Source organism: Pipistrellus kuhlii, unplaced genomic scaffold (assembly GCF_014108245.1).
Source record: "Pipistrellus kuhlii isolate mPipKuh1 unplaced genomic scaffold, mPipKuh1.p scaffold_m20_p_7, whole genome shotgun sequence".
In the NCBI taxonomy this organism is placed as follows: Eukaryota; Metazoa; Chordata; class Mammalia; order Chiroptera; family Vespertilionidae; genus Pipistrellus; species Pipistrellus kuhlii.
Window position 1 is genome coordinate 65,428,846 of NW_023425573.1, and position 18,430 is coordinate 65,447,275.

The 18,430-nt window shown below is 39.9% G+C and overlaps 1 protein-coding gene across 1 annotated transcript in view; it reads right to left on the minus strand.

Annotated features, from left to right (window-relative positions):
• The window catches only part of THSD7B (thrombospondin type 1 domain containing 7B), a 696,543-nt gene that overhangs the window by 90,546 nt on the left and 587,567 nt on the right, over positions 1–18,430 (minus strand). Inside the window, exon 15 of the mRNA XM_036422004.2 lies at positions 6,404–6,537. Within this exon, the coding sequence (XP_036277897.1) occupies positions 6,404–6,537 (134 nt within the window). The remainder of the gene's footprint in view (positions 1–6,403; positions 6,538–18,430) is intronic.

Consider the following 18,430-nt stretch of genomic DNA (forward strand, 5'->3'; position numbering starts at 1 on the left):
GGCAGATGGGGGCAACCAGGCCTGCATGAGAGGGCAGTTGAGGCCAACTGGACATGCAGGGGAAGGAAGGCAGTTGGGAGGACCAGCCTGCAGGGGAGGGAAGATGGTGGTGACCAGGCCTGCAGGTGAGAGCAGCTGGGTTACAAGGCCTGCAGGGGAGGGAAGTTGGGGGAAATCAGGTTGGTAGGGGAGCAGTAAGGCATTGATCAGGCTGGCAGGGGAGTGGTTATGGGATAATCAAGCTAACAGGCAGAAGCCATTAGGGGCAATAAAGCAAGCTAATGGTTGGGAGCCAGCAGTCCTGGATTGTATAAGGGATGTCTGACTGCCAGTTTAGGCCTGATCCCCTGAGGGGTCCCAGATTGGAGAGGGTACAGGCTGGGCTGAGGGACCCCCCTTCTCCCAGTGCACAAATTTTGTGCACTGGGCCTCTAGTAAATATAATATTAAACAAAAGAACTAGACACAAGGGACATTCTTTATAAACCCATTCATATAAAGTTAAACGGACAAGACTCCTCCTTGGTCTCAGAAGTCAGAATAGTGATTACATTTGGGTTTACTGACTGACAGGGGCTTAGGTGGTCCTGGTAGTATCTTGTGTCTTGGTCTCTGGGCATTATGAAAAGTCGCCAAGTTATACCCCTATGATGTGGCTTTTCTTTGCATTTATATTATACTAGAGGCCTGGTGCACAAAATTCATGCACTTGGGGGGTATAGTCTCACAGCCCAGGGAGCAGGCCTAAGCAGTCAGTCGGACATCTTTGGTGCTGTAGCAGAGGCAGGAGAGGCTCTAGCCCAAGGGTCCTCAAACTTTTTAAAGTGGGGGCCAGATCACAGTCCCTCAGAGAGCTGGAGGGCCGGACTATATGAACTACTAATTCCTACTGTAACACCTCGGCTGCGCTCACTGCCCAAAAAACCTGGCGGGCCGGATCAGACTCCTCTGCGGGCCGCATGTGGCCTGCGGGCCGTAGTTTGAAGATCCCTCCTAGCCAGTGCAGCTGCGCTTGCCAGCAGTGAGCCCAACTTTTAACTGAGCGGTGCTCCCCCTGTGGGAGCTCACTGACCATCAGGGGGCAGCTCCTGCATTGAGCATTCACCCCCTGGTGATCAGTGTGCATCACAGCAACTGGTCATTCCAACATTAGGTCAATTTGCATACTAGCCTTTTATTATATAGGATATCAATTAGATTATTTTAAAAATATTTTATCAAAAGTGTTTAATGACTTGGTATGTACAAGCTCTTTTGCTAGATGTTGGGATAAAATGTTATTCTTGGCTAGTAATAATTCACTTAGTAAATATTTTAAGGGATTACAGTGCACCATGCCCTTGCCTGGATGCTGGGACACACAATTGAAACAAATGACAGGCAGGATCTTTATTGTTACCAATATGTTCTTGGAATGATAATGATCAGAGTAAAGGTGAAGACAACCATGATGATGATGAGATAAAAGGTGCCATTTGCTGGCCTGGTTATTTCAGACATAAGGCCACAGCCTAGGAGAAAACATCTTAAGGGGGGTGTGCAGGAGAGCTTTTGGTACTTCCCAAATTATGCTGTGCTGAATTGAACTGTCCTACACAGGAGGAGTCTTTTTACACACACACACACACACACACACACACACACACACACAAAATTGTTTACAATTTTAGGAAAATTGTAGTCAATCACCAGGCACACAATAAGATAAACTTTATTAGGTGCTAACTAATGGGAAAGCAATGTATAAAGGAGGGTAGAAGAAAACAGCAGAGGAAAGACATAAATATGTAATGCTTTCCTATATTGGGAGGCATAATACAGAGCTATCCTTAGACTTTAATTTCTCCTGCAGTAACAGTCAATAATGGAAGGAGGGACCACGCATTATTTTTCAATAGATGAAGTTACACATATGTTGATATATATGCAATTTGATATGTATGCTATTTTGTTGTATTGACAGCAAGCTTCTAAACTTCATATGTCATATTTTCTTAAGGTGTTAACATTATAGTTATTTTTATTTCTCTTTCCCTGGACAAATTTAAAGCTCAAAATTGCTTCCCATTTTGACCGCATACTCTCAGCTGATGTCCTTCTATTATTTCACTGAGAAGAGGTAAAGCTACTTCTGGTCAATGGTGACTAGTTGAGCTTATGCATTTTTCTTTTTTCATCTCAATATGCCATAAAAACAATATAAAAATAATTTTACACACACACACACACACACACACACACACACACACACATCAAGAGTGAGGAAAGGCATTGCCCTGTGAGGACAAAGAACAAGAAGACAAAGGCAACAAAAAGAAAATGGGCTGGCTAGTGCTAACTGCCTTACCACACCAGGAAACTAAAAAAAATTCTTCAAGGAAAAATAAGAAAGTACCTCCATTTACACCACAGAACACATGAGCTATTTGGGAATTTGTGTCACTAAATACACCTGGAAATATGAATGAAAGAGGCTGAAAAACTGGAGAATTTATTGAAAGTATGTTTAAGTACCTGGTCCCTGGGATCCCCCCGCCCCCTAATCTACACAGCTAGGTGTTAGTCCCTCTCGGCAAATGCAGGAACTAAAAGTTTATTAGCTAGAAGGGGTCATAACAAAGGCCTATTGACTAGAAAATACACAGTCCCTTAACATCATACTGAAAACAATAATTAAATTCAAGTTTATCACAAACTTAATGTCTCAATGTAAACTTGTTATCTGATCATTCTGAAGTGCAGAAATCCAGCATGGATCTCACTAGGCCAACTTGGTGCTTTGGCAGAGCTACATTCCTTCTTGGAGCCTGTAGAGAACTATATACCTAACTATATCTATATCTATATCTATATCTATATATCTATATCTATATCTATATCTATATCTATATCTATCTATCTATATCTAATTATGTACATACATACTAGGTGTAACAGTTAATTATGCGAATATTTTTCAATAGATGAAGTTACACATATGTTGATATATATGCAATTTGATATGTATGCTATTTTGTTGTATTGACAGCAAGCTTCTAAACTTCATATGTCATATTTTCTTAAGGTGTTAACATTATAGTTATTTTTATGCTTAAAAATGTCAAATTTCATGCCCCAAAAAAGAGCATTTGTGAGAAATTTTAATTCATTACTTTATTTTGAAGAATAAAGAAAAGTGCTACTGCCGAAATTGGTTTGGCTCAGTGGTATAGTGTCGGTCTGCAGACTGAAAGGTCCCAGGTTCGATTCCGGTCAAGGGCATGTACATTGGTTGAGGGCACATCCCCATTAGGGGGTGTGCAAGAGGCAGCTGGTCGATGTTTCTCTCTCATGGACGTTTCTAGCTCTCTATCTTTCCCCCTTTGTCTCTATAAAAAAAAATCTATAAAATATATTTTAAAAAAAAGAAAGAAAGAAAAGAAAAGTGCTACTGAATACTTTGGGAAGATTATGGTGAACATGCTCCTTTACAAGATACTTGTAAATGCTGGTTTAAAAGCTTTAAAAGTGATGATTTTGATGTGAAAGACAAAGAATGTCCAGGTCAACTGAAAAAATTTGAAGACCAACAATTACAAGCATTATTGGATGAAGATGTGTGTCAAAGTCAAAAACAACTTGCAGAAAGATTAAACATCACTCAGCAAACAATTTCTGATCATTTACAAGCAATGGGAAAGATTTTAAAGGAAGGAAAATGGGTGCCACATCAATTGAACAAAAGACAAATGGAAAACCAAAAGTCATCGTAAAATGTTGCTTCAACAGCACAGACTTTTTTATATTGAATTGTACTGGCGATGAAAAGTGAATTTATTTTGAGAATCCCAAATGTACAAAATCGTGGGTTGATCCAGATGAACCATCAAAACGGACTGCAAAGCCAAATCACTTTGGAAAGAAGACAATGCTCTGCATTTGGTCAGATCAGGAAGGTGTGGTATATTATGAGCTTCTAAAAACAGGTGAAACTGTTAATACTGATCACTACTGACAACAAATAATCTGAACCATGCTTTGATTGTGAAATGACCAGAATGTGGGCCAGAGACACAGCAAAGTAATTTTCCTTTATGATTATGTACCACCACACACTTCAAAAACAGTTAAAGACATGTTAAAAGATCTTGCCAGAGAAATATTAGCCCACCAACTGTATTCACCAGACCTTGCTCCTTCAGATCACCATTTGTTTCTATTTATGCAAATGCACTTTCTGAGGAGCACTTCAAAAAGTACAAAGAAGTGGAAAATTGGAACTCTGAATGGTTTGCCTCAAAACAAGAAAAGTTCTATTGGGACAGTATCCATAAATTATCTAAACATGGGGAAAATGTGTAGCTAGTGATGGATATTACTTTGAATAAAGCACTTTTGATGTTTCTCTTAAAAGTATCATGTTTTCTTTGATTACAAAATCCAGATTAGCTGGTATACCTAGTATCTACTCTAATAAAAAAAGCAATATGCAAATTGGCTGTATCTCCATAATGCTTACCAGCCAATCAGGAGTGGGTATGCAAATTAACCCAACAAAGATGGTGGTTTGATTTGCATATGCAGACACAGAGTGGTGTTGGACTCCTGCTATGAGGGGTGAGGTTGGGGATGGAGGGAGTTACAGGAGCAGTGTTCTGGTCTGAGTGGAGAAGACTGAAGGCTTGGGCCAGAGAAACCCTGAAGGCTCTAGCAGGAGTGAAGACTCCAGCCAGAGTGAAAACTCTAGCTGGAGTGAAGACAGAGGTGGCGGTCAGAGCAAGACCCTGGGTCCCAGGTGCCAGAGGAAAACCCGTGCTAATAGCCAGGGGAAGGAAGGCCTATTGTACGAATCCTCATGCAAGGCGCCTCTAGAGTGAGTGAGTGTGAGTGTGTGTGTGTGTGTGTGTGTGTGTGTGTGTTTGTATTTTATTTTATTTTATTTTATTTTTTAACCATTTTCAGGATAGCAAAAGGAATAATCTTTTACACCTTGTTCTCAAAGACTAAATGATTTGAGTACTGCCACCACCACATGAGGCAGCTTGTTATTTATCTTGTTATCACAAGCCCACAAGGTTACTGGTTTGGATGCTTCTTTCTCCCTGGAATCCTCTTTCTATAGAACCTCATTTATTTGGGTCCCTCCTCAAATATTGCTGGTCAACCTCTCCTAAATAGTGTCCTTCATCTCTCTGATCCAATTTTATGTTTCTTCTTGCATTTTTAGCAAAGACTTTCCAATATATTTACTTATGTGTCTATTTTTTTCTCTGCTACTGTACTCTGATGTCTTTGAGGACAGGAACTGTTTGTTAACCATTTTTATCCCCAGTTCCTAGAACAGTGCCTGATAATAGAAGGCAAAGATTCAAATGCTATTTTTTAAATTAATAAGTGATAGCAGTCATGAATGAACCATGAAAATGTCCTCCAGTTTGTAGGTTTAATAAAGAGAACAAATAAGCCATTTCATGTATTACAATAGCATGCTGTTGCCCTTGCTGGTGTTGTTCATTGGTAAGCACACTGACCTGGACACCAAAGGGTCATGAGTTCTATTTTCAGTCAAGGGCATGCACCTGGGGAGCTGGTTTCCATCCCCAGCCCTGATAGAAATGCATGTCAGAGGCAAACAATCAGTGTGTCTCTCTCAAATTGATGCTTCTCTCTCATGTTACCCTCCCTCTCTTCCTTCTACTCTCTCTAAAAATTGAAGAAAAAAATATCCTCAATTGAGGTTTAAGATAAAAAAAAAAAGAAGATCATGCTGTTATACTCAATAATAGTTACATTGCAAAGTACCTGGAAAATCTGCTTCATATGTTTACTAGTAACTGTGATCATACACATCAATCACATGACACAGTGACTATGCATGAATTAGCATAGGATGTCATAACAAAATGCCACGGATTGGGTGGCCTGAACAACAGAAATGTATGTTCTTAGAACTGTAGAAGTTAGCAGTCTGAGAACAAGGTGTTGGCAGAATCGGTTTTCCTGAGGTCTCTCCATCCTTGACTCCTGGATGTCCCTCTTCTCATTGTCCTTACCCAGTGTTTTCCTCTGGGTGTGTCTATGTCCTAATCTCCTCTCCTCATGAGAAACATGGCAACCCAGTCAAATCTCCTTGTTTGTTGACAGGGATGGCCAGGAGTCAATGGAGGGATGCCAGCCGCTCCACGCCATCGGCTTCCCACCAAAGGCACTGGCAGGAAAAGGTAAGGATTGTGGCTTCGTTGCTGAGGAAATCCCACCCCCTCTTGGCAGTTGAGGGCACATGTGCTCCATAGATGAGTAAAGATGAGCGAAAGCCAGCGTACACTGTGTGAAAGTCAGAGCATGCTTGGCAAGCAACACTATTGCTTTTACAGAAATGTCAAGGTCCCACTGCCCTCTTTCCCCAATGCCTGCTTCCACACACCTGATTTTCCTAGATTGCGTTCCTCCGCCACAGCGCAGGGGCCTCAGCTCGCTGTGGATTCTGCATGGGGACCAGTGTTCTACAGCCCAGGAATACTGATTGCACTCACTGTAACATGGGACTGCCTCATGCACCTGTGAAGAACAGCAAAGGAAAAAAAAAAAGTATGTTAAACTCTCCAAGATATAGAAAAAAAAAATAATGCCTCTCTTTTTGTAATGCCTGCTGAGCATATTCTGAGAACTACAATCTGGTCCAAACATCCAATTATATCTCTCAAAGCAAGATATATTCGGCTCCTCTGAAATTACTGACTTGCCTAAAGAAATATACCGGGAAATCAACTAAGATATGATGGCATGCCTTTGCAGAAGAGAACAAAGGACAGTCATTTCCCATCAACGAGAATAGGGATTCCATTATCATTTCATTTCCTCAACGAGCTCACACAGCATCTATTAGCCAGTTCAGCTCTCAATTATAATGGTGTATTGTATTCTCAGATGTACTTTAAGATGTCAACTGAAACAAATACATGTAAGGGAAATTTACTCCTGAACATAAGAGGTTTTTAAAATGCATAAAAAGAGTGGTATTTTTGCACAGAAATTTTCTTTTTAGGCTCCCAAATGATCAATGCTAGCAGGCAATCATTTAGCCTCCTGGGCATTGTGGCTTCATCTGAATGTAGCTATTTTTAGGATGTTTTCAGAACATAGCTAAAACACACAGACAGACACACAGACACACACACACACACACACACAACAAATGCTGCCTAACTGTTAGAAGCTGTGCATGATTGCTGACTATGAATAGACACAATGTCATGGTAAATTCACTAGATGCCATAAATTAATTCTTAGGTTACTTCCTATGTATTTGTCTATAATTATTTTTTCCTGAAATTGATGGGCAGTTAAAGTAATTTGTCTGCCTCTTAGAGGTTGAATTTGAAATGTATTAGTTCTCAATAGAGAGCACAGTGTTTTTCCTCAGTAAGAAGAAAAAAACAAAACTGTTCCCTGGCGTAGTATGTTGCTCTAGCCCACAAGGATGGCTCTAGTTCAGCCTGCTGATAAAGAGTGGCTCAGCCCATTACCCAAATAGTTAATTAATGCCTTTCCTCTTAAATAAGAATTTAAGCCTGGATCCTTTCCTCCCCTTGCTTTTCTAATTCCATAAAATTGTAAATGATGACTAGGCAGTGCTGGCCAAATAGAACCATTACTTCTGAGTTTCTGCTAAATGCAGGGGAGAATGCTATGTAATGGGATAATCAGAAGAGGAGACCGGAGCACTGTCAGCATGTTAGATGGAAATCAAATGAGAAAAGATTATTTATGAGACCGCATCTTTGGAATCACAAATAATGTCAGAAACGATTTTTATCTGCAGGGTTCTATTTGGCTCTCATGTAGAGTGCACAGGGATAGGGAAGCCACGAAGTGAAAAATATGTGAGGGCAAAATGAAAGGAGATGGAAAATAGAAGTGGAAATGGGTGCAGGGAAAGTAGGAATTAAGTCTTAAAAGAATCACATTTCTTGCTGTGAATGCCGACAAGAATGAAATGAAAGGGTCATAAGCAGTGCCTACATTAGAGTAACGTGTAAGGAAGGAAAGTGCTAAAAAACAAAACAAAACAAAAAACATAAAAAAACACCTCATAGGATGCTAGAGGAAAGAGAAAAAATCTATAAAATTGAAAAGACATGACACCAACTGAACAAACACTGGGAAACACTGCTGATAGCCATGGAAGGTTTAGTTAACCCAACTGTACCCTGGACATGAAACTCTCACTAAATTCATAGGTTCATTCTATAAGCTCCTTAATATGTATCAGATAATTCAAAGGAAGCTTGTTGGTGTACATATGAGATTCAAGAAAGCCTGTCGAACCACTTTGCAGAAACTGGGGATGGAAAAGAAATGGATTAAAAACAATTTCCCCCCACACCTCCCGATGTGTCCATCTGTAAGCAAATGATAGGCTAGCCGCCCTGAGATGAACTATCGATACTTAGCAGAGCGTGTAATTCCAGCCATCAAAAGCCCAAGGTCAGATGGAAAATGAAAAAGTGCTTAGTTGCATGTGCCTCTTATATAAACATTGAAATCTTGGTGATAGATTGATTTACTGCTTTTATTCTTCATGCTCCAGCGATCTCCACCTGTGGCAGAGTCGCTAACCTCAGAGATAAGCTCCTGGAAGACGGGGAGTAGGTCTAAGAGGACGATGGCGACCACCTTCTTGATTAACGGTGGAAAAATAGCTCCTCTTACAGAAGGTTCTCCTGTCCCATGGATTTACTTGACATGACCCCACATGCATCAGCCATTTTAATGATATTCACACTGTCACTTCTAGATGATAAATTGCTACCCTACTTTCAAAGCATAGCAAATCCCACCACTTCTGCAAGTCTCTCCCATGTTGCCAGTTTCCCATATTTCCATGCCTTTGGTACACAGTGACAGTCTCAGTTTTAAGCACACATATAGCTACATTATAATTTCAGGTGCACATGCACAGGGTGGGGACAGTGGTGGTGGCTAGGGCCAACGGTGGGTTCAGGGGAGCAAACACATTTGAAAAAAAGTCATCACTTTGATTCCTTTATATGTTTTCTACTTTCTCATACTAGCATAGCCCTTCTTTTTCACCTCAGTCTTATTACCCTATGTGTTTACTTTCCATCTTAATATTGAGAATATGCTCAGAGAAATACAATTTGTATTCTCCATACCTTAATATGCTTTTCTATCAGCATATCTAACCAGGAGTCAGATCTGCAATAGCAGTGTTATTTATGTGACTACTTAAAAAAAGTAATTTGTGAGTCTCAGGCAGGCCGGGACGATGTTTCTACGACATCTGTATTTCACAAGACATGGAGAGGAAGGCAGTGCTATTTAATAAGCAGTTGTTGAATTAAAACTAATTTTTAAATGCGTCCAGGTTGCTAAATGACTCTTAATTTTCTAGAGAAAATAAGCCCATTAAATGGAACAAGTAAGAGGTACTTTACAAAGCTCAAAGGACAATAAGAAAGAATAAAAGAAAACTTTTCTTTCCATTATGGGCTTTGGTGGAGAATAGCAATCACTATTTTATCAAAAGGCAATACTTGATAGTTTTGTTAATGGAAAAAAAAGGTCATCACTTAACAATTGTAAGAATTGTCTCCTTTGAGCCTTTGTCCGCTGGGCATAGAAATCTTACCTAGAAGGTCCACAACACCTGGAAGAGGCAAAACAGCAGCTCACTCATTTGTGGGATACGAAGAACATTATGAAGTGATGAACAAAAATAGGTACGGAGGCAAAGAAACATCGAACAGGCTGTCAAACTGCAGTGGGAAGGCAAGGGAGGGCTTGGGGCAGCAGGGATAAGATAACTTGTATGCATGCATATAAGGATAACCAAAGGACACAAGACACTGGGAGGGGTGTGAAGGCATGTTCTGGGGCAGTGGTCTGCAAACTGCAGCTCGTGAGCCACAGTTTGCTGTTCTGTTAAATAATGAGTTTGCCGACCACTGTTTTAAGGGGTAGGGGAGGCCAGGAGGAGGTCAACTGGGGGAAACAAAGGAGACATATGTACTACTAATTGTAATACTTTAAATAAAATTAAATTTAAAAAAAATGAACTACCTAGATGCTGATTTCTTCTCCTTTCTTCTATCTTCTCTCTATTACATATTGCTACACTGCTGATTATAGTTTTATAATGAAACTGTGTTAAAACATGGGCTTTATCAGGGAATGATATGGATGTTTTCTGAAGGAGAGAAATGAATGGTGGGGAAGTTAAATGAAAATCATGTTTTAATGGCATGAATTAGGAAGAAAATAACAGAGTTTAATAGGGTCATCAAAGCTAAAAATGCCCCTGAAAAGTCTAGATCCTCTGAGAGAGGTAACATTACATTCTCCTGGTAATGCGTCCTTTTTATTCTTCATTGGAGAATTCTTTTTTATATTTTGATAGTTCTGGAGTCATAATCATAAATGGACTCATTGAGTCAAAATGTTAATAATTGGTACCTGATCAATTTTAATTTGGTATTGTTTTCTGATACCTCTCTTCAACTTCAGACTGACTCCTGCAGGGGAAACAGTTGGAATGTAATTGGGCATCAGTGACTGCCATCATTACATGTCAGAATCTTAGGCTTTAAGAGCTCAGATAAAGCAAACAATCCAACAAGCACAATAATAATGAAGACAAATCAAGGAAAAGTCATGGTCTCACCTTTTCTGTAGAGGCAACCCTCTGCTCCAGTGAAGCTGCTATCAAGACCAAGGACTCAGTGGCTACTTTGAATTTGAAAATTGGCTCAAAGGCTATAGTCAGGGGCTTTCCCATGGGAAGAGGGGAGGAACTGGTCCCCTGGAGTGATGAGCTCACAAAGCATTAAGGATTCCCCTCTCCTTCAAATGTTGTGAGCCCTTAACATAAGATGGACAAACTTGCCTCTGATCAGGCTAGGGTCCTCAGCCCTTACCTACACTCCCCCTTTTTCCTCCTCCAGGCCTCATGCTCTCCCTTCAGAAGGATCATCTAGGCAAGATCTTCCTTCAAGTTACCAAATTTGTCCCTTTTCTTATTCAATTAGAAATTTAAGTTATATTCTCCTCCATTAGGACCTGTCTGACTGATTGGAAAGTATCACATCTACACAACTATCCATTAACTTTTCGCTTCCATTTTTATTAACCAGGCATTTAAATCTGTTTATTCACAGTGTGACATATGCCGTTAAACCCAGAAGCTTTGCACTGTCCCCATCAACAGTCTCAGGTCAGCACAATACTGCTGTGTAAAAGATTATCCTATCTAATCAAAAGGGAATATGATAACTGACTGTCCCACCCTCAAAGATGGTGGTGTCCACAGCCAATAAGGAGGGAATATGCAAAATGACTGCCATGCCCTCAAAGATGGCAGTGCCCACAGTCACAAGATGGCGGCACCCAGTCCCCTCAGCCATGCACCTGCCTCCAGAGTCCCCAGTCCCTTCAGCCATGCACCTGCCCAGGGCTGGCCCAAGATGCAGGCAAGCCTTGGATGGCATCTGCCCAGGGCCGCCCGAGGCTCAGGTTACCAAGGAAAGCCAAGGCTTGCCCTGCTAGCAGTGGCAGCAGCAAAAGTGTGATGGGGCATCACCTTCCCCTGATCACTGTGTCACCTCCTGTCCCTGAGGGCTTCTGGACTGTGAGAGGTGCCAGGCTGGGCTGAGGGATCCTCCCTCCAGTGCATGAATTTTCAGGTTTAAATGACACATTCTGTCTTAGGTTTTGATTATCATAGTCATTTGAGTTAGACAATATTGGTCTGACCTCTATTTACAGGAAAAAAATAACTAACATTTGCTGAAACTAAGTTAGTCATTCATGGCTGGTCCTCAAAGTGAGGTTGAGTATCCCAATCTGGTGACTAATTGTGCACTGGCTGCCTGTTTAGCTGGTTCAGGCACATCGCCATGCTCTGAGGGACAATCAATATCTTCTCAGTGACAAAGACAATATTAATATTTATAATTCCCAAAATAGGAATACCAAGAAGAGAACATTCAAAGATGTTTATATAGTAGATGATGCCTATTACTTTATATAGCAAAAGTATTGTGAACAATGCATTCCCTGCTAGAGTTTCCTTTCACAATTTCAAAAACCCAAAAAGTGTCTCAAAAACTAATTTTCATGTATAAAGCAAGAGCAGGCCCAATTTCTTTAGATGATTGTTGTCCTCTGGGTGAAGTTGGTTCGTTAAAAATTATCCACAAGTGTTTTAAATTGTTATCTATGGGAAAACCATGTCCTCATGTGCTGCGGGCTGCTGAAGAGTGCACCATCTGAGGTAAGGGTTTTTCTGGAGATCTTGGGAGTTCAGGGATTCATTCATAGGGGTATGGATAACTCCTTTGGAGCCCAGATGCTCAAGTCTGAGGCCCCTTGGCCACCCTCTTTCTCCTGGGCATTTTCACACACTCACTTCTTTAATCAGAAATCGAGACTCTCTCAGGATGCTCTGAGCTGACCACCATGCCTGCTTTGTGAATTTCACCACTGATTTTATTTTTAATATATTTTATTGATTTCTTACAGAGAGGAAGGGAGAGAGATAGGGAGCTAGAAACGTTGATGAGAGAGAAACATCAACCAGCTGCCTCTTACACATCCCCCTACCAGGGATGTGCCTGCAACCAACGTACATGCCCTTGACTGGAATCGAACCTGGGACCTTTCAGTCCGCAGACCGATGCTCTACTGCTGAACCAAACCAGTTTTGGCTCACCACTGATTTTAAATATTATATGGTTTATTTGCAATTTTGATGTTAAAATATAAAATAAACCCAATGACACTAAATCAGCATTACCTGCAAAATTTATTGACAATTGTTGAACTTTAGCCAATAAAATGTTTATCTGACTAATAATGGTGGTAGCTATTAGTACATTCTCCGTCTCTTAAAAACTGCAATTTCCAGTGGGATGTGCAGACCCTGATAACTACAGCGTTAGTGCAAGGGATCCTTGAATGCATTCCCCCACCCAACTCTGTCTGTGGTCTTAATGAATAATATAATCTCTGACACGTTACCACCACTAGTAAATGAATTTACATGATGTTGTGATTAATGTAGTTTTCATTGCATGTGAAAGAACTGCTGAATTTGAAAGCACTGATTAGAAAGTTTGTCAGTGTGAGTTCAGAACATAAAGTCCTCATACCAAAACCACAGGGAACCACTGCCTTTACATGTAAAGAAGAGAAGAGATAGACCAACTAGCAGGCTATGCCCTAAAATAACATTACTCTACATTTTGATAAATGTTGCACAGAAAAGCCATTTTTTAAAAAAGTGGATATTAAAGATTATTTGTTGTTGGTAAGTTCTAAGCTTCAAATTCATTACCTTACATTTCCTAATGGTCTACAGCACTAAATCCCTTCTCTTCCCTAAATATCACTGATAAGCTTTTAAGCATAAAGTCCTTAGAGTCCAGATCAACATCCAAGGTACAGCTAAGCCATCTCTATCACCCACATAGTTCTATTTTCCTTCCTGTAATGGATGAGGGAGGTAGGGAGTGGGTACTAAGATTTAACAATGAGCCATGTACATCTTCACCTCCTCCACATCCTCTGCCTTTTTGCCCAAAGTCACACATAATCTATTCACTATAGAAGGTACATAATAGAGGGCTCCCCCAAAGCCCTCATCTAAAAAGGCTTGGTCAAAGCTCTGTTATCTGTGCTGATGGACTTTAGATGATCTATTAATGCAAATCAGTAAAAATGCTCTAATTAAAGAATAATATTATATAGGGTGTCCCCCAAAATGTATACACACACTTTGAATAATTATAAAGGCTGTGTTTAAAATACATTTCATTTTCAAAATTGAGCTGTCAGCTATTAAAGTGTGTATATATTTTGGGGACACCCTATGTTTCTCCCTGTAGAAGATTTACATTTCTTATTGTGTGTATTCAAGCAACTATGAAAATAAACCATGGCCTTGAAGTATAATGGACTACCGGCAAGAAAAAATGATCATTCTGCAGGTCCTGTAAGGGCATAGTATCTGTGTGACCATGAACATGAACACTGATCGGCCTCCCTCTGTGTCTGATGTGTATCACAGAACTGAATGAACACACTAACATGGCCAGGTTCGGGCAAGCTGAGCTGCACGGCACACACTCTGCACCATAGCACTATGTAAGCAGTCATCGCAAAAAGGAAAGAAGGAAACTCACTGCAGAATCTGGACTGCCTTCCCTGACCCCTGGGGGTGCTGCCCACCACCATGCTCTGCAGCGGCAAGACATGAGGTGGCATTTGGGAGACGGCTCACAGCACACCATGGTCGGTGGTCCTGGTGGCCCTCTGGGTTTTCATTGAACAGATTGAAGTTATAAGTCAATTTGAAGTTAAAAAAAAAAAAAAGAAAAAAAAGCAACACTATGTCAACTATGATTGATAGTTCCAGCAAACTCTGAAAGAACTGAGCCTATAGTTCTTCAGAGAAGAGGTTATAGATAAGCCTTCAGGACATTATGCAAAGTGAAATAAGCCAGTCACAGAAGGACAGGTACTGCCTTAGTCCACTTCTATGAGCTACTCAAATAGTCAAACTTGTTTAAGCAAAGAATAAAATTGTGGCTGCCAAGGGCTGAGGGGAGAGAGAAATAAGAAGATCTAATCAATGGGTATAATATTTCAGTTATGCAAGATGAATAAGTTTTAGAGATCTGCTGAACAACACGTGCCTGTGGATAAGAACATTGTATTATACACTAACCCATATAAGGTGTTTTTAGCACAGTAAAAAAAATATTAATTTAAAAAAGGTATGTGTCTCAGAGGGAATTTGACTTCACCGTGGGATCCTGACTAGGGGGTGGGAACTTCTGTCATAAACATACAAGAGAAACTGTGTAGGAGTATAGTGAAAATATTAGATACAGACATATGCTAGATACCAGAATATGACCACCAGACATGAGGTAAGAAAGGAAAGTTTTCTTTCTCTGTTGCAGTGAAAGGCAGTGCGAAATGAAGACTGCTCTGCCTCCTGGCAGGAAACAGCAGTGTTATAAGTTATGGCATAAAGTGGTGCTACAGCAGAGCTTAACAGATCCCAGGTCTCAGAAACAGAGGTCTAAAGGGTAAATAAGTCACAATGGTCTAGAGCACTGTTTGGGATTTAAGAAATGGAGAACAGGAGTTTAAGCCTGAGGCTTGCAACTGTCAAACAGAAGTGGCAGCTTTGGGGGAGACCTTTGCTAGGAGAGGTCTTGTACACTCCCACTGGTTCTCAGAAGTTGAGAGCACCCGCATTATCTCTATATGCTAGGATACATGCGGCTTTCTCTTCACTCAAGAAATGCAAGAAGCATATGGAGCTTCAAAAAGACGTGCTTTTCAATTATGCCCAGAAAAATCGATGTAATTTGGATTATACAAATGTATTTGTATAAAGAAGCAAGTATAATTTAAATTGCATCCCCCCTAGGCAGAGAAATCCTATGTTTATGTGGCTTGACTAATGCATATGAAAAGACAATAAAGAGTAGCCCTAGTTAGGAATGACCTAATATGAACTACTTTAGAAATATAGTCCACTAACTTTATTTGAAGTATCTCAAATGGGAAATTTGATGAGGTAGAATCTCATTGTAGACAGTAGTAGCCACTAAGACTTATAAGATTTATATCAAGAGAGCTACTCCAAATAAAGTTGGGGGACTATATGTCATTTTGAATGTGAGAGGGGTTAAGAGTCTGTGAATGTGCTGAGAAAGGCAGAAAGAGCAACAGGCTCAGTAAGAGGTTATGCTTATGGATCAACTGCTATTTTCACAAAGCTTCCCACATAACAAGGAAGAAGAGACACCAAGATTTGGTAGTGAAAATGAGAGTCAACCCGAAGGTCACTGCTATTTGGGGAAATAATTTAAGATTAGCGTGTTCTAGAACCTAGGGAAACATTAAACATTTAATGTTCCAACATTAAAGTGCCCATCCTCCCCCCGTTTTTTTGTTTGTTTGTTTGTTTCCAACAGAATTATGAAGAAAATGATAAGGCATTGGCCTCCCAATTCCCTGAATCTCAGGGAGCTTTGCTAATGAGTAGATCAGCAGAAATCCTTGGGTACTGCAAAAAAAATGCTTTTTCATAATGTATTTACCATCCTCTTTCATTTCATGTTGGCTGACTTGAACACATCAGCCAACTGTGTGTGTGACCTAAAAAGTAATCTGGGCTTTGGAAGGTTGCTCATTTATGGATATTCTCAGGGGGCAAGCACAAAACTGGCTTCCAGCATCACATCCGAAAGGCAGACCATAATTGGTAAGAAATCCCTTTTCCCATGTTTTTTTTTTTTTTTTTTTTTTTTTTTTTTTTTTTTTTTTTTTTTTTTTTTTTTTTTTTTTTTTTTATCATGCAAGGAGCATGCTCAGCCTACATGCTACAGTCTCTTAACCATTGTCACAGACAAACCTGTCCAACTCTGAAACAAGTCATAGTTCTCACATATCACTTACCCCATTAAAGAGAATAGAACAAAAGAAGGAGCCATAAAAAAACTGGCCATTATTAGCCTAGCCAGTGTGCTCAGTGGTTGAGCCTCTACCTATGAACCAGTAGGTCAAGGTTTGATTTCCAGTCAGGGCACATGCCTGGGTTGTGGACTCAATCCCCAGTAGGGGGCGTGCAGGAGGCATCTAGTCAATGATTCTTTCTCATTTTTGATGTTTCTCTCTTTCTCCCCTCTCCCTTCCTCTCTGAAAGCAATAATTTTTTTTTTAATGTCCATGATTCTATTTAGTAAGACTAATTAAAAAAAAAAGGAGAAATGTAAGAATTATAGTCTGCAAACTCCATTCATAATTTGGCTAATTTCTAATTGACCCTATGAGAATAGTAGGAGAGAAGGTCACTGTATCTTTCCATCCAAGAAATAATAGACATAATTATTAATTTCTTATGGTCTGAGCAAAAGAGAAAACTGGAATTTACCTCTATAAAATGCCCTTGAAGAGACTATTTGCACAAAGATGTTCTGTGTTACACCCACATGCACAGACACAGGGATCTTTGTCTTATTCTGTAGATAAACAAATGTATGAGAGAGCACCACTTAAGCTACTTTGTGCCCCAACAGTTTTCTTGCCTGTTAAAATACAAGGCCAGGCACAGCACAAATGGCCTTTAAAATATGAACTCTTAGTGTGAGTTCTCCCATAACAAACCCGATGTGTTTGGGGCTAAGTTAAAGTGAAACGCGGAGCCTGAAGTGGTGTTTTATAACCTTGGATGGCGCAGCCTGACTTTTGCAGAAATGAGAGGCGAGATTGATTGGATAATGGAATCCCTGCCATTCGCTTATGTGGTGATGAATTGGGATCTTGGCACTGATTTCCGTCTTAATTTCATCAATTGGAGACTCTTTCTGGAGACTAATTGAAAGCTTTTGCTTTATGGAATACAGAGCATCTTGTTGGAAACATTCTTCCGCTGAGGCAGACAGTGAAGAAGGGACTAGGACTGATATGGCCTTTTTAGCTCTTCACAAAATAAAAATAGGGGAGAATACAGAAGGAAATTGATAGTTTAAGGTGGACTTGTATCTGGCCTTCATTTTAAGAAACAAATATTACTAAATACAACATATATAATGAAAATATTCCTGGGTACTCCCAACATGGGCTATTTGGAAAACATGACAACAGATGCCTTAAAATGTGTAACAAAATGATCAATTAACCCATTTACAACAGTTGGCACATTTCTACACACTTGGCCTCAATAAAAATTAAAATATAACTACAAGTGTGCATATACAACTGACAGCCCTTCTCAGATGTTTACTGAGGACCAAGAATTTCAGAAATCATATTTTCTGCAAACAGCCTTTCCTTCTGTCAAAACAAATACACACAAAACAACAATAACAAAACTTTATGCCCCATGTCCCTGGTTTATCTGCTGTGCTCAATAAATGTATATGGGCATAAATAATAAATGAACAACTGCAGAAATATTTTCTGTGCATGCTTCCTGAAAAACATACCTAGACCAAACCATAATGCTGGTATCACCAGAAGTTAAAAGTGTCGCCCTCTTTGTAATTATTTTTACAAGGATTTTAGTATCATGCATCAATAACTCAAATGTAACTGTTTATAATTAGACTCTAGTCCCAATATTTGAAAGCAGATATCCAGATGAATTCACAGAGTCCTTCTGATATTTCTTACACATATGTTAGTTCAAAGTTCTCATTTCTGAATTTAGTTATGATTTCTCTAAATATAATGGCAGTAGTACCCCATATCCAGATCATAATTATGGATGCCGTAGCTTAATTAAGAAAATACAAGCTTCTAAAAGGAATGAGTTTTTCTTCCCTTGAAGGCAGGTGATATTCAGAGTGGTCAGCACTCACCAGGCCTAAGTAAAGGTAGAATCTGCTGGCATGAAGGAGCCAGCCTCACAATG